The sequence below is a fragment of the Protopterus annectens genome, chromosome 12.part0, assembly GCF_019279795.1.
Source record: "Protopterus annectens isolate FY-2018-M chromosome 12.part0, PAN1.0, whole genome shotgun sequence".
Classification (NCBI taxonomy): domain Eukaryota; kingdom Metazoa; phylum Chordata; order Ceratodontiformes; family Protopteridae; genus Protopterus; species Protopterus annectens.
In genome coordinates, this window is record NC_056746.1 from 482,320,328 (window position 1) to 482,343,529 (window position 23,202).

Sequence of the window (23,202 nt, forward strand, 5' to 3'; positions counted from 1 at the left end):
GAAAAAGGCGCCAGCTGCCTCTCTTGTACCCCTGCCGCACTGACGTCGGACCTAGACTTTGGAGTTCGGCCGACCGATGACCCACCTGATGGCAGGATAACCCATCTGTAATGACTGCAGCTGTGTGAGCACTCTAACATCTACATTTATGGTAGGTACAAAACTGTACTTCTTATCTCCTCTCCTCCTAGCATAACGGTTAGTAATTGAGCCTAATCTACTTCTAATCTTGGGAAATTTATTTCTTCCATAAACATTTCCATTTGTATCTTTTCTTGATTTTCATATTTCTCTGCTTCATAGAGAGACTCATAGAATTTTCAACATGTTCATTACCTCTACGGGCTCTCTTGTTATATGTTCCCAAAGTTTGGCAAAAGCCCTTTCTATTTTCTGTTGCCCGAGTCCTTGTGCTAAAAGTTTTTGTGCTTAAGCAACTGTTTTTTGCTAAAGCTAAACAGCAGTCTTTCTAAGCTCTTGCATATCATCAAGGTAATTCCTTATTTTCTGCCTAGGATTCTGCAGTTGATCCTCCTCTTCTGTGAGATTTCCCCCTATTCTGCAGTACTTTTAACAATTGTAAGCCCCTCTAAATAATTCTTATTTAAACATAGCTCCTTTTCATTTTTTTTTCCACCGTATTTTTAAACTCTACCTTAATTTTATCCCACTCCCGAGGTATAATTTTAGAAGAAATTTCTATCTTCTCTAACCGTTTCTGAATAATCTCCACTACTCTTTCCTTAAATTCCTCTTTTCAACAGATAAGTGGGAAAGCACCAATGTTTCATTTTTATTCATTGCCCTGTGTTTTTATTTTGGCTATTAATGATATAACAGTTATTGGGTGAATATCAAGACCTTTAAATGCACATTTTCCTGTGAAATATAAATTCTGTCTAGCTTAGACAGTTTTTATGTCTTGGGGAATATGTAAATTCACTCTGCACTCCTATTACTGAATTCACATCTTCCATGGCAAATATTTTCATAAATGTCTTCAAAAAAATCTGCTGTCCTTATAGTTTCCCTTCTGCCCCCCCCCCCCGACACATCTTCAGTGCTGCAAATCAAATTCCAGACCCTACCTGTAAGTAATATTCCTTGCTGAAAACCGATTATTTCTCCTAAAATTTTCTCAAGCTCCATTATGGCAGTTTTAGGTGGAATGTAAATACATGCCAGTATAATCCTCCTCCCTTGCCAATAGCCCCTTGGCACTACAAATTTGCCATTATTACTTCTTATCTTCTATCACTAGTGGAGATTCTCTTGCAATTAATATAAGTAATCCTCTTTTCCTTTGTTCAGGTATTCTGCTGAATAACCATCCTGAAAACCTTTCTTTATCAAATTCATATGTTCACTTTTAAGTGCCTCTCCAGTAACATAACTGTTTGCACTCTACATTTTTAATGTAGATCACTACTCTTTCTTGTTTGTGTTCATCTGTGAGGCCATTTACATTTGAAGACCTATTCCATTAAGCATATTTGTATTAAAAAGTTAGTCCCACCTTTTTGTTAAATGTCTAGTTCCCGCTTATGTGTTACATGCATACACTAAGTTGAACTTTTACAGTTGTTTCTTGTCATATACATTTGAGTGTCACATGTTATAAAACTTTAGTTTTATTGAAAGCCCTCAGAAAATAAGACAAACACACCCTTAGTACTCCCTTAAAACATGTTAACTTAATATTAACACACAAAACTATGTACACTTTCAAATATTGAAGTTTTACCCTTCTAATGGGAACAAAAGTCGCAAACAGACAGCCACACTCCCGGACTTGAAGTTAACCTAAAAGAAGAGTCATCCATGTAAGACTCATGGTGCAGCCTCTGCTGCTACTGTGTGCTGATTAGTTTTGTCTGGTCTTTATCCAGCTGGGAAAACCCCTGAATGTTTTCAGAGAACATTATCTCTTGGCCAATTTTTTTTTTTCTTTTCCTCCTCCATTTTCTCTCTCTCAGATTGTCTCCATGGAGACATGCAGTTTCTCTATCAGATAATTTCCTTGGAAATGTGAAGATGAGCTGCAGAATTGTTACTGAGCATACATGGTATTTGCTAGAAAAAAAGCCTCAATATTCAATGTTCATTTATTTGCTCTGTCTTAAAACTTGTTACTAAATCAGTCCAAGGGCTTTATTTCCCCATGCAAGAATGAAAAAAACGCACTTTTTTTTTGGTCATGCTTTTTTTATATACATTAGTGCCTACATTTCTTAAAACTGAGCAAGGAGAGAGAGAAGGGAGAAAGAAAAGAAAAAAAGGGGGGGGGGACAGCAGCACCCGTTTACAATTGCACTAAAAAAAAAAAACCTGAAAAACTTAATGTTCTAGCATGTAAAGAAAACCACATGGCCGCAAAATTGGTATTATTTAGGGAAAAAAAACTTTTCTTGCAGTTGACTTCCCCTCCCCAAAGCACTTTTCCGAACCTTAATGAGCATGAACTAGGGCATATACCATGAGTCCCCCACAAGTCCAACAAATACTGAACTGAAAAAGTCCATTATTTTCAATTTCCATATTTCTTGTTCTGTCATATTTTACAAATATAATTATTGCCTTGTAATCCTATATTAAGTTACTGGGTTATTACTGTTCCCTTGTTTTATGTGCCTCATTTTGTAATTAAGGGCCTTTTAGATAATATGTGCCTTTTGCCTACAGGAATGAGAGTAGTGCAAATAAGGCAAGTAAAAGGTTGTGCACAGCCTTTGTAATAGATTAATCTCCACATTTTCCCAAGTTTTGAAACCAACTAACTACGGTTTGGGAGTGCTTCATTTTAAAAGAAAAATCTGTCTTTAATGCAAGTTTTATGTAAAAATGACTGCAGGCCAGTAGGCTGTCTGTGCACGTGTGGCACAAATTTTAGTGTGGAAATACACTTCCAGTATCGTGGAAAATAGGGCTGTGTAGCAGAGATTTTAGTATAGCTTCACTGCATATTCAGCTAGCCATCTTTCAGGCTAATGTTGCCTAGTACATGATCCTTATGGAATGTTGCTTCTTTTTTCTGTAGACTACATGAGATGTTGATTTTTTTTTTTTTTTTCTTCTAGCCATCTTTCAGGCTAATGTTGCCTAGTACATGATCCTTATGGAATGTTGCTTGTTCTTTTTTCTGTAGACTACATGAGATGTTGATTTTTTTTTTCTTCTTTAGGTAACTGATGTTCAACTGGACAAGGCCCTTTGCCAGTGGTGTTCCAGGGGCAAAAGCGTCACATACAACGTCCTTCAGACAGAGACTGAAAGGTATGAAAAATGTATTCAGATTGCAGAACAGAAGTTGTAAAACAAAAATGAGACATTGTTCTGCTGGTAACTTAGAAAAATAGATGTGAAAGCATTAAGCTCCTCTTAAATTGTTTATAAAATCATAGGAAGAAAAGGGTCCTAGATTCATAGGTAAATTACATGGCAGTCAGGTCTGCAGACTATCTAGAAACCATTCTCATAAGTTTAACAAGGACACAGTAGTTTCAGGAGAGTTTGTGCTGGCCATCTAGTTGTCTAGAGTTACCTTGAAGGTGACTGGTGCTACTACTTGACACACAATGGAAGTTCCTCTATAGAGGTGGGAGATCCATTTTGATGCGCTATGAATCGATCGTACAGCATGTCTTCATCTGTCAACTGTTTAGTTCATTTAACTTGGTATTTGAAGTACCATTTATCCTGTGAAAGAGCAAGAGGTCAAAGACCACAATCTTTTGTGGCCTGAAAAGCAGGACACAGGTCGCCACAGAAAATTGTGCAAGAGACAGTATGGGGAGAGGGCTACTAGTTTGTCTTGATATGCAATATTTATGATGCCCCTTTTTAGCTACAAGTCTCTGAGGTGTCTCAAGCTGATATGATTAGACAAATCCTGCCAAAAAGTGCATTATATTCAATGTTTGGTCTGAGAAGGTATGAGTAAAGGAGAATCGAGATGATGTTGGATCCAGGTGAGGTGTCTTTGGAAATTAGATGAGCCAGATAGAAGGCTTTCTGAGCTACTGCAGAGACATGATGGTCAAACTGAGGAATTCTCAACAAGAGTGCCTAGATCCCTTACAAACGGTATTATTAGTGATGTGCCATTTGTATGGTTTGCAAGAATGTTTTGTTTACCAAAATAAGCTGTATTGCAATTTTTTTCGCATTTAATTTGAGCCTGCTGTCATCGCACCAATTGTTAACATGGTCTAATAAATGTTGGTACAGTCATGAGTCAGTGGAAGATTGCATTTCACCCAGTTTGCAGTAGTTTGAAAACTTTGGCAGCTATAGGCTGACCATTTGCCTGAAGGTATGAGATGTATATACCAAAAGAGGGCCCAGCACTGAGCTCTGAGGTATACCACTGGTACCGTTTCTTGTTCAGAAGTAGCACCTGTGACTGTAACCATATGTATTCTGTTGGGCAACCAGTTAGCTGTCCACTGCACAAGGTGTTATCAAGTTTACAAGTCTGTCTGTGTCTGCATGGGGAATAGTGTCAAAGGCCTTGGCCAGATAAGATTTTCTGTATGTACTGCATAACTGCATCCACTGCTTCCATTACTTTTTTAAAGAAATTTAATGAGATTAAAGAGACAGGACCTCCTTTTGTAAAAGGGAAGTTAATGTGGGTACAGATTTTCAGTGCTTAATGAGGTCTGCGTTAGTGTTTCACAGTTTTAGTCGCGGATGTAATGTGTTTGTAGTACCAGGCTCCTTGTTGGACCCTCTCTCGTGTAACTGGAGTACAGTGACTCTTTTTTTTTTTTTTTTTTTTTTTTTTTCCCCAGGCTTCAGGAGTGTAGACTTACAGGTTAAGGTTTCAAATGGGCCATATTTGGCACTGATAATCGGGCAACTTGGTATGTTATCAGGGCTCAAGGTTGAGATGGTAGCTTTTGAGAAAGTGGAGAATACTTGTTTGGTAATTAAAGAGGGTGGCTGGGATTGGGGAATCTATAGAACAGCTGTAACTGTGGATGAAGTAAAATTCGAACTTAATTTGTCAGCTGGGATATTACCAGTTTCCTTTAGATCAAATTGTGCTGTATCATTGTGGACTTCATATGTTGAGTATTTTTAATGATGGATCTTTAACTGTCAGTTATTACTGGCTTTAGTGGCTATTTTAAGTTCGTACTAACTCTTGAACAATGTAAATACTTAACTTTTCAGTATATCATATACTGTGCAATCCTCATGAATGGTACACTTATTTCGGCACAATGAATGCAGATTTCAACCATTTTGTGTTTATACAGAGAAAGCAGCCTCGCATTGTGCTTAAATTATCCAGTAACTTGCCAATAAGTGTCCAAATCCAAGTATCACAATTTGTTCTTAATCCTGTTTGTTTGAAGACGCAAACTATTTACTGCCTAGTTTGAGCTCAGTAATAAGTGACCATATTTTATTTACAGTCTCCAAGTTTCAGCATCTGGATCACCGACTTCTCATGTTGTATTGGAGTCCGTTTTATTAAATGAATATAGATGTTGGGTACTTTGTTCTGTGTCAGCATCCTTTTCAAGCTGAAATTCCAGTATAGCATCCCATTCAACCCACTTTCTTATGAAGTTCTGTTTCTGATCTCCAATAGTTTTCAATTATATATTTTTAATGTATATAGTAATTGTGATGGTTTCTTTAGTTTTCTATTTTCTAGTTCTAACTTTCCAACTCAACTGCCTCCTAGAGATGTTTTGGCCAAGTACTCTTCCAAATATAAAAGTTGGCATGTTAGTAAAGTCTGGTAGAGGTATAGAAATATGTTGTACAAAAATTCTAAATTTTCTTGAATTAAGCATATTTAGGAGCAAAAAACATTTCCTTCCACTGCTCATCTGTAGTATCTTTAATCATTCACTCCATACTGTTTTTACCTTTGTACTGTATTGTCTTCTCAAATCTAATATTGCCTTATGTGCTGTAAAATTACTCTTTGCAGACTGCCATTTTTTGTTCTGGTATTAATTATAAAAATTTATTTTTAGGAGAGCAGGAGAGCATATAGGAGGTTTATCAAAAAGCCATTGATAGTTTTTTCATCTCATTATCATTCATTAAAAATTAAATGTCAAAAACTGTGAGTTGAAAAATCCCCCCCGGCAATCGTATAGACCAACTCCATGTCCTCACCATAGTGAAGAGGAGAAAAACTCCTGAAAAGTTTACCGTTGGCTCATATGATACATAGAACTCATAGTAATGTTAAGATGTTCATCGTGTTTCACTGTTGCAGTCATTACTCTTGGGTTATCCTGCTGGCAAGCTACCCTCGGTCGGCCAGAATTCCAAAGTCTAGGTCCAGCGTCAGTTGCTGTCGCCTCTTCCCTGACGTCAGTGCGCCAGGGGTATAAAAGATGCAGCCAACGCCATTTTCTTCAGTCTTTCTTGCCGCGAGGTGCCCGAAGCAAAAGCAGTTCGCAAGTGATGGTCGGCCGAACTTTTTTGTTTTCTTACTCGTGACCGATGTCAGAAAAAGTTAACAATTGTATTTCTTGTGGGAAGCAAATACCTCGTAAGGATTTTCACTCTTACTGTATTCCTTACCTAGGCCCTGATCACAATGCTGCTAGCTGTCTGTTTTGTGCTAGATTTAACCAACACACTATCAAGTGTCGGTTCGATTTTGCATTTCATTACTTTGTCCGAAGATTTAATTATGTAATGCCGTCGGACCAGGTATCTATTTCCTCTGATTCCTCTTCTGAACAGGATTACTCCATGCTTCCCTATGAGGATTCTGGTGCTGAAGAATCCATTCCTTCAGCCTCTCCTCCTGAGGATTATTCTTTTGGGGAAACCCTGCATACTATGAGGGAGCATTTCCACTGGAAGAGCCAAGATTATTCTGAATCTAAGAAAAGGCTCAGAGACTTTCTGCTACTTCCTCAGCACAGACCCCTTGCTATTCCACCTGTTCTAGACATTGTAGATGTATTTTCAGAGTCCGGCCTGTCCCCTGACTCTCTACCCCCTGCACCTGCTAAGCCAGACAGATACTACAGGGTCCCGGATTCTCATAAATTCCTATATAAAAACCCCGCTGCTGACCCAGAAACTATATCTCAGGGTCCCAGTGGGGTTAAAGCTTCCACTGCAAAAAACCCTGTCCCCTCTGATAGGGATTCTAGGGCTCTAGACAGATGGGGGAAAAAGTCTACACTTCTGCTACCCTGGCTGTAAGGGCTTTAAATTGTCAGTTTCATATGCTTAAATATCAGCAATATTTAATGTCCCTGCTTAAACAGAAAATGTTGACAAATATTGAATGTTCAGAGAACAAGGAATTGCAGGATTTATTGCATGCAACTGAACAAGTGGGAAAGCATACTTTGCAATGTGGTTATGATTCACTGGAGCCTTTTGCAGGGCCACTGTTACAGGTTCTGTTATTAGAAGGCATGCTTGGTTAAAGGAACAGAATCTGCCTGATCATGTTGAAGCAAAATTATTAGATGCACCATTACAGCATGATACTTTGTTTGGTACTAAAGCAGAAGAGGTGTTGAAAAAAATGGAGGATAAAGCAAAATCCATGCAGACAGTCAAGGATTTCTTACAGGTACAGCAACCCAGGTTTAGCAGGAACTGGCCTTCAAAAAATTGGTCCTTTCCAGTGTCAGACAGACCACAAAGAGGCAGATACAGGCGTCCCAGAGTCAGATTTCAGCCCCAAGGCTCATACAGGCCTAAACAATGGGGTACTCCTACCTCCAAAAGCGGAGAAGACAAATCACAACCTTACAGGAAAAAGTCTCAATGACTTTCCTCTACCAGTTCCAAGCAGTTTTCTTTTGACAGCCCCCTTAGGGGGAAAGCTAGCACTTTTTTCATCAAATTGGCAAATGGTTACCCAAGACAAATGGGTCCTGAAAAGGCTACAGGTTTCATTTTCACACTCTACCAAGGTCAAAGGGCATGCCAGACCTGCCACACAATCAATGGGCAGAGGCACAAAAGCAAATTACAGCCCTCATAGACATGTGGTACTTGCTGAATGGCCCTCAAGAGCAGGGGCAAGGATTTTACTCTACTTTTCCTAGTACCCAGGAAGGACAAAACCTGGAGACCAATACTGGACCTGTCTATACTAAATAAGTTTCTGGAAGTTCTAAAATTCAAGATGGTGACTCTACAGCAGCTACTGCCCATGCTGTGCAAGAGGGCTTGGCTCATAACTTTGGACCTTAAAGAGGCATACCTGCATGTCCCAATCAGACACTCTTACAAGAAGATACCTCAGAGTCATAGCTGGCTCAATGCATTACCAATTCTCTGCACTGCCCTTTGGCTTATCTACTGCGCCTAGGGTCTTCACAAAATGCCTGGCACCAGTAATTGCATTTTGCAGACAAAAAGGAATTCAGATATATCCCTACTTGATCGACTGCCTAATTCAAGCAGAGAACAAAGACACTCTTCTAAAGCATCTGGCGTTTGTAAAAAGATTACTAATTGGCCTAGGGTACACAGTAAACGAAAATAAATCAAAAGTAGTGCCCTCTCAAGAGATATTCTGGGTGCGAGCTTAAATACATCTGCCCAGATGGCTTATCTCATGCCAGACAAGCAAAAGCAGCTGACTGCTACAAGAAATTGGCAACAAAAACCCACTTATCTGCAAGGAAAATCCTGCAGGCCTTGGGTTTCATGGCATCCTGCATTCTACTAATTCCATATGTCAGACTGCATACGAGGAAACTACAATGATATCTGAAAAGTGTTTGGACTCAGCATTGCCACAGCCTGGAGACAGTAATTGCACTCATTCCCTGCCTACAACAGGAGTTTCGATGGTGCGCAGAAGCCTGTCACTACAACAAGGGTCTACCATTCAGTTTACCCACAGCCAGACAGACACTGACAACGGCTGCATCAGATTATGCCTGGGGGGCCCATATGGCAGGAAAATGTATTCAGTGCACATGGCCTGCAAACCAGATGCATCTTCACATCAATCAAAAAGAGATGCTAGCTGTTCAAAATGCCCTGACAGCTTTCAAGGACCTGCTTCATCCCGGACAGTTACTGATAAAGACAGACAACACTACGGTCATGTGGTACATAAACGAGCAGGGAGGTACACATTCCTACCCCCTCTGCAGACAAGCAATGCCCTTATGGGACACAGCATTGGCTTTTCAAGTTCACCTGCCAGCACATTTCCTGCCAGGAAAAACAAATACTCTGGCAGACGAACTAAGCAGAAACCTCATGGATCCCCACGAATGGAAACTGGATCCACAAGTCTTCAGCATGATAAGGAAATGGGGATGCCCAGACATAGATCTATTGCCTCCCCTCACAACTGTCAATTGCAGGGATTTTGCGCAAGGCTTTATCACAAGCAAGCATGGAGACCTAGATCTATTTGCCTCCCCTCACAACTGTCAATTGCAGGGATTTTGCGCAAGGATTTATCACAAGCAAGCATGGAAAGTGGACACCCTAACAGTATATGTTTTTCCCACACTGCCTCTCCTTCCCAGAGTACTCCTAAAGGTCAGCACTGGTACCCAATCCTAAAGAGCTTGTCTCAAGGACAGCATGGATATTGCCTCAAACTTCTCACTTGCTGACCCAACAAAACAATCAGATCCTGCACAGCCAGCTCAGGACCTTAAATCTGGCAGTAGGGCGGATAATGTAGCCATTCAGAACACTCCTCTTTCAAAAGCTGTTATGGATGTTATCTTGGAAGCCCAGTACCAAAAAATCTTATGCAGAAAAATGGAAGAGATTCTGTGCTTGGAACCAGGAACAAGGCAGTGACACGTCTGTACCAAATATTCCTCAGATTTTATAATACCGAACTCGGATGCTGAGCAAAGGTCTTTCTTTCTCATCGATTAAGATTCATGCCTCTGCCATTTCAGCCCATTACATTACTGAACCACCTATCTTTTCTCATCCTTTAATAAGGCAGTACCTCAGAGGGGCCAAAAACATTAGGCCTCCAAGGAGAGCACCAGTTCCGGCCTGGGACCTCAATTATGTTTTGGAAAAACTCACACTGCCTCCTTTCGAGCCAGCATCAACAGCAGATATAAAATTCTTATCGTGGAAAACAGCTCTGCTCCTAGCAATAACCTCTGCATGGCGAGTCTCTGAGTTACAAGCACTCATGGCTGTGGAAACTTTCATAATTTTCATCCAGACAGGGTTTCTCTGAGGACAAACCCTACATTTATGCCTAAGGTGGTGTCCAGTGTGGCCCTCAACCAAACCATTCACTTGCCTACCTTTTACCCAAATCCACAGAACAAGGGTGAGAAAATTCTGGATTCTTTGGACGTACACAGGCAGTTGCGCTTCTACTTGGACAGAACTAAAGCTTTCAGAAAGACTGAGCAACTTTTAGTGCCATATGCTGCAGGATCAAAGGAAAGGCTATCTCGAAACAGACTATTTCTAAATGGATAGAAGAAATGGATGCAATGGCCTATTTTCAACATGGCAAATCGGTGCCTAAGGGCATTAGGCCTCATTCCACCAGAGCAGCAGCCACTTCAGCAGCCTTCCTCAGAGGAGTACCAACCAAAGATATCTTAGAGGCTGCAACTTAGTTCAGTGCACACCTTTACAAAGCACTCCCACTTGCCTCTGTAAGTCCCAGAGCAGGCTTCGCCTCAGCAGGGCCTCTTAGCCTCTCCTAATCCTATTTAGCCCAGCCACCCATCCTCAGCTTTGGGATTCTGCCCAAGAGTAATGACTGCAACAGTGAAACACGATGAACGTAGTACAGTTGTGTACCTACCATAAATGTAGATGTTGGAGTGTACTCACTGTTGCAGTCCAGGTTACCCACCCACCACCCCCTTCTCTTTACTGGGACTTATCTGCACCTCTCTATCCTATACAACCTTTTTGGTGTATTTGCTTGTAGATAAAGGAAATGTTGTTTTTGTGCATGCATTTCTTGTTGGCATATTTTTCAGCTTACCAATTTGGGGCACCTGACATTTGGGGCAAGAAAAACAGAAGAAAATGGCATCGGCTGCATCTTTTATACCCCCTGGCACACTGACGTCAGGGAAGAGGCGACAGCAACTGACGCCGGACCTAGACTTTGGAATTCTGGCTGACTGAGGGTAGCCTGCTAGCAGGATAACCCAAGAGTAATGACTGCAACAGTGAATACACTCTAACATCTACATTTATGGTAAGTATACAACTGTACTTTCTCGCCCTTAAGCCACTCTACCATCAGTGATGCAAAACACCTGTAGGTAATCCATTCTGGTACTGTAAGGAGTTGCTTCAGTACAAAACTAACTTGAAAAAAATGTGTTTAGTACAACAGGTAGCACACATGCCTTTGGTGCTGGAAGACCAGAAGGTTGCGGGTTCTATTCCCATTCCTGGTGATTAGAGTGCAGACACTGCAGTGCATTAGGGTAGTATTGCATTCCCAAGTGTGTCGTCCTCTGAATGAGATGATAAACCAAGGTCCCATCTGACTGAGTTAGTAGTAATAGAAGTAAAAGATCCCATGGCACTACATATATATCAAATACCATCTTGGGTCTCCCCTGAAAAAGGCTGCCAGCCTAGTGGGACTAACCCAGTCAACAAAGGATGAATAAATAAGCAAAATCATTTTCCAATTTTTGCACATCTTCCTTGAGCTGTAATATTAGACTGTATATGCAAGCTGATCTGAGCTCATTAACCCAGACATTTTAGTTTCATCCCATTTATTATAATTATTCTATCATGTGCTGCCAGAATCCCAGATCTTTTGTTTTTTTTTTTTTTGTTTTGTTTTTTTACTCCAGTTGCTCAAGATTTTCTCTTGCGTCTGTGTAATCCACCTTTTGGTGATAGTCTATTTTTGCAAGGTCTGTATCAGATACTCGAACTTTTTAAAAAGTCCGAACACCATATGGTCGAACTCTTAAGTTCGAAAATCAAAAAAAAAAAAAAACGAAAAACCTACCTGGAAGCCTAAGGTGGGGGCCAAGTCCCCCCCCCGCTCTTTAAATATACCAACTCCAAGATCGCACTACAGTGCAGACAATGGAGAACTTCCATTGCCGCACTGTGTACAGGGATCTCTGTTGAAACGTTCAAACTTTTAAAAGTTCAATCATAAGGTGTCGAACATAGGATGTTCAAACTTTTAAAAGTTCGACAATGTGATAGGAATCCATTTTTGCAGGGTTTAACATTAAAGGCTTCCTCAGTACAGTGTATGTATTTATAGCTGTACACACATTCTTTTGTATTCATTTTGTAAATCTGCCTAAATGCTCACATTGATCTGTTAACTTTATTGGGAACTGTGTTCCTGTTATGTTCTCCCATTTGGGCATGTAGTCCATGTCCTGAATCAAATATTAGTCCAAGGTTTGTGGCCTTGTAGTGTGCTTCCTAATCTGGAATCCCCAAGCCACTCTTTCCTTTTCATTGCACCCCCCCCCCCCAGCCTTCACTTTTTTCTAACCTTATTCCATATCTGGGCTCTGCTGGCAAATGAACGCTTGACCTACTATATAATCACTTGTTTCTTATCAGCATCCATAAACAAGTTTCCATAGTCTTGTCTTGCCTTTTGAATACTTTATTTCCATATTTCTTCAGCTACTTGATCAACGTTCTGTTTTAACCAAATCCTCAAGTACCTCATCCTGTTATGACCCCACAAAATGGGGAACTATACCATAGAATTTGTTTTTTTCATTTACTTTTTATCCTGCTGTATTAAAATATTTTGATTTATGACATGTAGATGTATAATTTGTCTGGATTAATAACATTATATCATTCACAAAATGGTTTATTTTCTTGTTTCTCCATTTATATCCATTTTATGTTTGATTGTCGTATGCCCCTGTCGAATGGCTTGACTCGGCAAAGTTGGCATTCCTGCCTAATTCCTGTTGAGAGTAAGCACTTTAAGATAGCTAACTACCACACTTTAACATCTACACAAAAGCTCAATCTAGGTTGGTGTGAGTACCTGTATGCCTGAAAAAATCTCTTCATAAATTCCCACCTCACTCTCTCAAATGCTTTTTAGCTTCCAAACCTTTCATATATTGTATATTTTGGAATATATGGGTTCAGTTAGTATTGTGAAATATTTGCCTACCGTCTGCAAATCTATTCTGATCCAGTTCTGTTGTTCTCTGCTCTATCTTTGCTATTTTTGCCAATATTATCAAGCACTTGGCAATTATGATTCAGAAGTGAAACTGAAATGGGTCAGTCTGCCACTGGATCAAGGGGATATTTTTCCTCCTTTGGTTTAACTGCCCCTACTGCTTCTTTCCAAGTTAGTCACGGTCTTGTCAAGAAAAATATTGTTAAAAGGTACTTAGCCATACTTTTGCCTCCTGCTCTTTTTCCACACTTATGTTGGAATTGCTTCACTACCAGGGATTTTCTCTCTCCTGTTTCTCATTGCTTCTTAACTTCACTTTCTTATATGGGTTCATGTGTATATACTAGGCTAATGGCCGTGGAGCCGAGCCTATATACAAGCCTAGCCCAAGAAATTCCCTGGCATCATGCTGCCTGAAGTTCTCAGTGCCCTTGTCAGGCAAGGCCGCTGAGGTGATCCTGGGGCGACTGCCACTCAAAGTTAGTTTCCCATGCCCCTGTCAAGCAGGACCACTGAAGTGATCGCCGGGGTGAACTTCCTGTTACCTATCCACTCGTCAATATTTCTTTTCAAAAGGGCCAGTGAAGTGCTCTGCTTCATGTGAATGGGGAGCTTGCTCCAGAGTATGGGAAGTCGCTGGGTGAGGAACCTGTCCCTCCACTATGTTCTGTTTATGGTGGTAATGAGGTTTAGGTCCCTAGAGCGTGTGGTGTGGAGGGATTGGAATTTCTTTAGGTGTGGAGGGATTGGGATTTCTTTAGGTGGAGCCTATCTAGGAGCTCTGGGTCAGACATGGCCTTGTAGGTCAAGCAGAGATCACCTCCAAGTAGGCGATTATGAGACTGAGTATAGCTGGAGTTTGAGTCTCAGTGTAGGGCATATGTCTAAGGCGCAAGATCCTCTTAAGTATTTTTGTGGCCTTTCCAATTGTTGTAGGTGTCTAGCGAGGTACATACCATTCGGGGCATTGTATTCAATAATAGATCTAATGAGGGGTGAATAAAGAGCGACTATGACCGCTTTCTTTCTGGATGAGAAATCTTTTATGATAAGATGTGCTACATAGGACTTTCTGACCACAGTGGCGATTTCATTGTCAAAGGAGAGGTTGCTGTCAACCTGTGTCCCCAGGTCTCGTATCACACCTTCGGTGTTTGGCGGACTACCATCTATGTGGTATTTCATGGGCACTGAATTTTTCCCAAAGGGAATGACAGTGGACTTTTTGGCACTGAGCTTGAAGCCATGGTTCTTGTACCAGTCATTGGTCTCGGCCTTGTTGTTGAGGCCTTGTTGTAGGATGTCTACACCTGTAGGAGAATCTATAATTGTTCCCAATTTGCAGTCCTCTGCGAACATAATCAGAGTCCCTTTGTGTTGGCTTGGACTTCAGAGAAGTAGATGCCAAACAGGAGAGAACCCAGGACCGATCCCTGTGGAACGCCACTTGTAGCTGGTTGATAGGCAGATTTTGAGTCAGCTGCTTTTACAGTGTGGGTTCCATCAGTGAGCCAATTGGCTACCCATCTTATGACATAAGGGTTTATGCCTAGTTTAGTGAGTTTATTTATGATTCCTGAGTGAGGGATGGTGTCATAGGTTCATAGGTGTGTACTAGGCTAATGGCCCTGGAGTCTATATAAGCCTAACCCAAGAAGATTCCCTGGCATTATGCCTCCCAAAGTTAGTTTGAAGGTATTGGCAAGATCTTGGTAGGCTGTGTGCAGTACCTTGACCTCATCCACAGCTCTAGTGACAGACTGTAAGTCTTATCAGGTTGAGCAGGCATGATCTAACTTTCACAAACCCAAACTGCGTGGGGTCCAGTGTTTGGAGATTCCCTATGTCCCTGTTGAGAAGATCTATGATGCGCTCCATGGCCTTGCATGTCAGACTCATCGGGCTAATGGGACAGTAGTTCCCAGGTTCTGTAGTCACTCCCCCTTTGTGGAGTGGGATGACCATAGCAATGTGCCATTCTGCCAGGAACAAAGCCTGAGATAAGGCTGTGAGTGGACATGGTACTCTGGTGTGGTGCCAGTTCATTTTGTAGTTCGTGTAGGACACAGCCCGGGATATGGTCTAGCCCCATGGAAGCTGTATTCTTGGTTTTGGACAGTGCGGTTTTTACCTGTGTAGCCGTGATGGTAGGGACCTGGCCTTCCCCAGGTATTGAGATTGGCCCTTTGGGGGGGTGAAAGGGGGAAAAAGTTCGCACTGAACCTGTCGGCCAATATGTTGGCAATATCATTTGGCTCTGCGTCTGTATTGCCATTGTGCTGTAACTCGGAGCAGATTTGAGACTTGCCATGTAGATTCTTGACATAGCTATAGAATGCCTTGTGGTTGTCTTTAGAATCTGCAGCAATTTTGTTTTCGTAGCAGGCTTTAGGCAATTTAAGGGATCTCAGTTTTTTGCTTAGGCTAACAAGGGAGTTTTTCCAGTCTTGGGCTTTCACTCTTTTCTGCAGCAGTTTATTTTTTTCTTTTGTTGTAGAGTTTAATGGTAGGGGGGGTGCACCAGATTAGCTTCCCTTTTTTTTTTTTTTGGAGGAGAGTGTCTTGGTTCTGTTTGATATGGCCCGTTCCATGCATGTGTGCGCTCATACAGTGCATTGGTGTACGATTCCAGAGTCGTACACTTATTTTCCATTTGCGTGGGCATCATGAAGTTTGCCACCTCTGTTTTTAGAAGCCCAAAGTTGGCTTTGGAGAAGTTTTTTTATGGTAGTTTCCTTTAATGGAGGTGGGATGTGGATGTCCATGGCTATAAGCTTGTGGTCTGATCTGACCAGGGACAAATTGATTTCGGGTGTAGACTATCGCCCATGTTGGTAATGACCCGGTCAAGGATGTTTCTACCCCTGGTGGGGGTAAGTATGAGTTGGTCTAGGGCGTTGGAATTAATGAATTCCAGAAAATGTTGAGCTAGTGAGTTGGTACTTGAGTAATTTTCCCAATTAATGGAGGAGTAGTTAAAATCTCCTAGTATAAGGGTATTGGGTTGTACCCTAATATTGTCAAGTGTGTTTAGGAATGTGGAGTGGGACTCTTGGGACATGGTGGGGGATCTGTAGCAAACTACAACCTGGATTGCAGTTTTACCCAGTGTTAGCTGTACCTGAAGTATCTCAGATGTGTTATGTTGGGCTATTTGTCTGGAGGTGTGCATATCCTTTATGAATATGGAGACACCTCTGCCTTTAGTGCTTCGGTCTGGATTAGGTGGCCGAAAGGTGTGGTAAGAATTATAGCCTGCTAAAGCTGGGGTGCTCTCCTGACCCTTGAACCAGGTCTCTGTCACTGCACAGATGTTGATGTTCTCTATTTTTAGAAGTGCTTCCGAGCGAGTGCATTTTGAGATTTAGGCTTCTAGCATTGAGTATCTTTAATATCTCTCTTTCTGTTAACCAAAGAAGATGCAAATCTCTGAATCCATGGTACTATTTTCTGTGGTTATTCTGAACTTCTAAATGTTGCTTATTTAGTGTACTTTAGTAATTCACAATCACATTTATCTTTTTAACCTGGGTCACTTCTACCGTGTATAGTTATTGGCTTTTGCTTGCATTCTTTCAACATTTTGTTACCCCAAACGACCCAAGGATTATCAAAAAAATAGTTGCTTAAAGCTATTGCTCTGTTTGGTCATGTTTTATAATGACTCTTGTATAGACATTCTAGCTCCTTTTAGTTGCTCTTTAGCCTTTTGTGTTCAGTTTTCACTTCTGTAAATCCTTAATTGTTAAGCCTTCTAGATATTACAGTGGCAGTTACTATATGTCTCATTTGCTTTCATTGTTATCACAATTTTTTATCTTTAATTTACAGTCATTGCAGTTCTTTGCAAGGTCTTCACTGCTTAGGTTCAAATCGAATAATAGTTCAGTTAAGGTTTAATCTACTCAATCATTAAACGGCTTCCTTTTCAGAAAGGAAAATGCAAATGTTTCATGTTGCACTTTTACTTTATTACAAAGGCTAATGTGTATAGGTGCATGGTCTGACACTACATCTCCAGCTGTGTTTAGCGCGTTCCAGTATTCTTTTGATATGTACTAGTCTTGCTGAAGAAACATTATTTCATTGGAAAGTGTGTTTATACCACTTCCTGCCTTATTTTCATTACACCGATAAGCCCAAATTCATGCATACATCTCTCAGAATCTTCCCTTGGCCTGTATTTTTATCTTGCCCCCCCCCCCCCCACCCTTCCTTATTTGTTTATCGTATCCCAGTTTGCTGCTATCATCTCCACATCCTTGAAAGACTGTTAACTTCTCCCATGGTATTCTTTTTATCCTGTCTCATTACTGTTGGAATATGTAGAGCAGCCAGTGTAATTCTTACTCCCTTCTAATAACCTCTTGACAAAGTAAATCTCAGCCTGTCCTTAATTTGCTCCTTATACTCCTATACCCTTTTTCTTAATATTAAAACTCATTTACTTTGCTCTTTTATTCCAGTAAAGAAACCCTTCTTACCTTTCCCTACTGAAGTTGCTTGTGCTGTGATTCAGCTGTTTCCTGTAACATTACTTGAGCATTCCTGTTGTAAATATAGATCGGTACTTTGTCTTTGTTCTTAACAAGTACATTCGTATTCCAAACCAATAAATAATATTGTGCTGTAATAAAGGCTTATTTTATTCTACTCAATGTGCATTCTTTGCTAAAAACTAGACTCTGAGGGCCAGTTTGCTTCACTTTTTGTACTCCTTTATAGGTTTGTTCTGCAAGTATGGTTTCATTTGAACTTTCTATCAAAAAAATACACACACGTTCCCTCTGTCCTCAGAAATAAGAGACCTTAACTATAGTGGTTTAAAGTAATCGTATATAATCTGTTTCCCTTGCCTGCTGATTTCAGTCAACCCCTATGTTGCCCTTCTGCTAGACAGTCTGTGAATTTCAGTTTCTGTAGCTGTTTTTAAAGGGTTAAGCTTCGCTATCTAGACACTGTTCCATCCTCTTCCAGCCTAACATAGCTTATCAATGAAGGTAATTTATTTATATAAAAGCATGGATACATGCTGGTCTGTACATACGAGTCCCACGTAAGGTGCTGGAGTTTGTGTAGTAACTTGTTTTTTAGGTTTTGTGAATGTGATAAGACACTGTTGCACACATTACTGAAGTAAATGACTGGTTTTAGTATATAATCTGTTTTCAAAATTTTCAGATTTTTGATTTGCTGGAAAGAGTCACAATTATCTCTCTCAAACTGCACAAGTGAAGGGAGTGTCAAGTTGGAAGGCCACAATTTAAAAAAAAAAAAAAAAAAACTGTATACATTTTTGGACTGAAAGTTGATACTTAACATTGATAAGTAATTGGGGAAAATCAAATCGTAATCTTTAAAGGAAATATTTTAAATCAGTATGTATAGCACCTTCAAAAGGTCCAATAGGACCAAGTTCATAGTCATTATGCCCCCCCCAAAAAAAAAACTTGGTTTTATTTGTACCACTTAAATACTTAATGCATGTAGGTTGACTGCTACAGTTCATTTAAAGAAGAAAAACTGTTTTGTACGATGCCAGAAACTTAGATCATTTTATTGGAACTCACCTGTATGACATCCAAGGGGCAGAAAAATATTAATACTCAAAAAACCTAACCGCATTTGTAGGTTGGCTCTCTTCCATTCTAGAACTGAAAAGTAAATGCTGTAACTCTTGATCAAATTATTTAAACTGAAACAGCCCAAGGTTCATTAAGTGTATTTATAGTAAAATTCTGAAAGGAAATGAAAGCAATGCTGTATGACATTAGTTTCTGAAGATGACTCTGTGGTCGGGGGGGGGGTTCTAGTACAGTGTTAAAGGTAAAGGGAGGTTTCAGGTTTAGTCTGTGTAACTCTATGAACTTCTGACAGATGAAGACTGATGTCAAGGGTATGAAAAAAAAACAAATGTGCCCCCTTTCTGCCCTGCTGATGGTGATTGATGTGGATCAAATAAAATGACTGCATGGTAGGAAATGACACTGGGTTGAGCCTTTGCTTTAACAAGAACTGCAAAGAAAAAATGGTGTAAAGGATTGGGTATGCTAATTCGGCATGTAAAATCCGAAGACCTCATGAGATGGTGGTTACTTTCTAGAAGGAGCACAGTGAGTCCAGATAAAACTTTAAAGGGGATCAAAATTTGAAGGGGATCCAGATGGCGGCTGACCTATAAGCACTGCAGTGACGTAGCTCTGTATCGGTCAACTTAGTTTACTACGGTTTGGTTTTGTACACAAGATGGCTTTTTTTGGTCAATAATTGAAAGTTTCACTCCTTGCCTTTCGTTCCGTGGCTGTTATTTTAGTTGATCCATACAAACATCTTCAGACTTACCTGAGAAAGATGAATCGAGCTATACAAGTGCAGGCATATACTTTCAGGCTGTAAGGGAAAAATGGAGCAAGGTTAAAATATTAAAGTACTACTAAAAATAAACTCTCCAAAAACACGTTAATAGGAAAAACTACTAGAAAATTGTGCACACATTTCTGAGCATTTGTTAGCTATTAAAAATAAAGATGTTACAAATGCTTTAGCCTAGCATTCATTGGTCTGCACAAACTTTTTTTGTTGTAATTGATTTTTTTTAACTCTTAGTCCCTTTAGTGGTAACTAAGAACTGTTTAGAAGTTAGTTGAACTGGCAGATTTTTTGCAAGCCGACAAGGTGCCAGGTCATAATGAGGCAATTAATACTAAATGCTTCTTAAAATTTTGATTTTTTTTTTCCGTTATTTTAGTGCATTTCAATAAATATTTTTTTTATGAAATTGTGTTTTGTATAGTGTTTATTTATAGGCTTGTGTATCTTTAAGAATTTTGCTTTGACTGATTTTTTGGTTACATGATTACCTTTTGTATAAAATGTCTTATTTTACACTGAAGTTCTGAGAAAACTCAAATGAACGAAAGTGCTTAGCTTCATTTTTGTGTAGTTCATTGTGTTATTTTATTCACCATCTGTTGGCCTTTAGTGATGTCATAGTTTGTGTTGCTGGTTTCCCTTTTTGTGCCTAGTTTCTGAATTTAGACTTTTTTTTTTTTTTTTACAATTATGCCATTCTTTGTACTTCCAGATTCTTTTCAGTCTAATTAAAATTCTTTACTCTAATGCCCACACATTTCTATACTTTATATGTTAAAAAAAATTATTCCCCGCCAGTCAAAATTGTTACAAGACGAGGTTTTCCTCTTTCACCATATCTATTTAACATTTATATGGAACCACTGATGTTGATGTTTCACTGTTGTAGTCACTACTGTTAAGATTTCCTGCCATGAAAGCCCTTGGCTGGTCCGACTACCAGGGAAAACTTGTTTTCACCTTCCAGGCTTACGTACGCCCTCACCAACATCAGTATGTCAGTATGCTGTGTTATAAAGGGAGCCAGTCTGCATCATCACTTGAGTATCTTCTTGCTGCTGAAGCAGGAAGCAGTATACAAGTGTGTCAGTTGGTCTGCACCAGAGAGAAGTTGTCGGAAAGATAAGTACACCTTTGGGAATTCCTTTTCTATTTCACTTAATTCATGTCCGATAAAGTAAATTGTCTCCACTGTGGTAAGCAAACCCACACAGAGACTTCCCTACTGTGTGTTACTTGCTTAGGCCCAGACCACGACATCCCCAATTGTTGTTTTTGTGCTAGGTTTAACACTAGAATGACTGAGTAGGGCCGAATTCTTCAATCATTTTCTAAGAGAAGAATCACTTGAACTGTGTCCGATGGCGTCCGCCAGTTGTCCCAATCCTGAGCTGCATAAGTGCAAAAAAGCGAGAGAACTTGAGCCGAAGTCATCGGATGACAGTGACTCCCCAGCTGACTCTCTTGCTAGACTGACAATTGTTGAAGAAGCTAAAGCACTTTTGCAGCCCCCGTCGACATTTGAAACCGCAACCCAGGCCTCTGAGATGCATTTGGAGGCAGACATACTTTCGGTTCCTTCGGTTCCTTCAGCTTCCATTGCTTTGCTTTTAGCTTATCTGTTAGGTCTGTGGTTGCTATGCAGGCCACAGCTTCCAATGAGTGCTCGATGACCCGTGGTACAACCAGGCCTAGGCTGGTGTGTTTCCACAGAGTTGGGCAGCAGGGCATCTAATAACCTAGGCCTAAGGCCAAACCCACCCCAAAGAAAGGCAGTGTGGCAAGGCCTCCGGGCTCCCAGTTACCGGGAGACCAACAGGATTTCATTGAGTTGGTTGAGGACTTGATATTGTAAGGGCCAGACAAGACCACAGGTGAAGCCACTCAAGGGGAAAAAAAAAGAGATGATTGTACTGATTCTGACCCAGATCCCTTATCTGAGGAAGATTCAGATTTGGAAGACTCTGGCTCAGAGGAAGGACAGTCTTGCACATCCTTTGAGGAATAAGATTCGGAGGAGATCCTTCCCTCTGCTTCACCTCCAGAGGATCAAACTTTGGGGGGAGCTCTTCATGCAATGAGGTGGCATTTCCAGTGCTAAGCGCAAGATTACCCCCAAGCCAAGAAGAGAGCTGGGGAGTTCTTGGACCTCCCTAAGCACAAACCTTCAGCTATCCCTCCAGTTTTGGATCTGGTAGAGGATGTTTTAAAAAATCCTTAGGCTGATCCACAAGTTGTTACTCCAGGGCGTAAAAGGGACTAGGACCAGTGCCTCCAGGAATTCCCTGCCCATGGGCAGGGAGAGTAGCCTAGACGAGTTCAGAAAAAAGGTATGCACCTCTGTTACCCTCTCTGTGAAGGCCCTCAACTGTCAATTATATATCCTGAAATGTCAGCAAACCATCCTGGATCAACTCAAGCAAAAGATTTTAACCATGGGTGATAAAAACCTTTCTAAGGAACTTTTGGGCTTGTCAATCCACTTCCCAGGTGGCTAACCACACTTTGCATTGTGGCTATGATGTCATGGAGGCATCCTGCAAGAGCATCTATCACTGGTTCAGTACTTAGGACATGTGCATGGCTTAGGGAGAAGTCTCTCCCTGATCATGCAGAGGCTAACCTGTTGGACGCTCCCCTTGACAAGTCAGACTTTTTGGACCAAAAGCTGAAGCAGTACTCAAATAGATGGAAGACAAGACGAAGTCCCTGCAAACAGTTAAGGACTTCCTGCAAGTACAACTAACTAGGTTCAGCAGGAGCTTTCCAAACTAGCAATGGTACTTTCCTACCCCGCCTAAGAGTACACAGAAAAGACCTCAAACGGACAGAGCTTCCAGGCAAAGGCATCACCAGCAGAGATCTAGTTAATGGACCTCTGAACACCTTATTAAGGGAGTTGTAGATCACAGCCCCCAGCCAGAGAGCAGTTATGATACTCCCACTCCACCCTCCCACCACTACCCCCTAAATTAGGAGGAAGACTCTCTCCCTACAAAACTGGACCCACATTACTTTAGATCAGTGGATTCTAAGCGTTATTGCAGAAAGTTACAAACTCGATTTCAAAGAGCCGTTAGTATACTCACGCTTCCCCCCAATTCAAAAATCTCAGGCTGTCAAAAAGATCCAGATTCTGTGTTCTCTGGGAGCCATGGAACCAGTTCCAGAGGAACAAAAAGGGGAAAGGCTTTTACGCAAGGTTATTCCTAGTCCCAAGAAAAGAAGGATCTCTGTGCCCTAGTCTGGACCTGTCCAGCTTAAACCATTTCCTCAGGATACTAAAGTTCAGAATGCTGACACTTCAGAAATGATTACTCCTCAGGTCTTCATGGTCTCACTAGACCTAAGGGGTGCTTAAGTACACATTCCTATTCAAAAGTTGCAGAGAAGCTTTCTTCGCTGTAGAGCAAGCTCCTGTCACCATCAGATGTCCTATTCTCATGTTGCAATATTCAGAAATCTTGGGTTATCCTCTGCTTAGCTACCCGAATGTCTGGCTAGTACGCAAAAGCTTCTTGTCACTGCTAGGTACGTGGGACATCTGACATTGGCTGTAGGGAGCGTGGGCCATAAAAGTGACATCTACATGTACCTTTCCTCAGAATTTCTCTTTCAATTGAACGTCCTCTCTTCCTGCCATCCCTGCCATTGGATCTTGGAATTTGAGAAGTACCCCATTGAGGCCATTTTTTGTATTCTCATCACTGCACAAG

At 40.8% G+C, this 23,202-nt stretch overlaps 1 protein-coding gene across 1 annotated transcript in view; it reads left to right on the top strand.

Moving 5' to 3' along the window:
- The window catches only part of PRPSAP2 (phosphoribosyl pyrophosphate synthetase associated protein 2), a 1,165,642-nt gene that overhangs the window by 110,881 nt on the left and 1,031,559 nt on the right, over positions 1-23,202 (top strand). The window contains exon 2 of the mRNA XM_044089586.1: positions 3,182-3,273. Within this exon, the coding sequence (XP_043945521.1) occupies positions 3,189-3,273 (85 nt within the window). The 5' untranslated portion in view covers positions 3,182-3,188. The remainder of the gene's footprint in view (positions 1-3,181; positions 3,274-23,202) is intronic.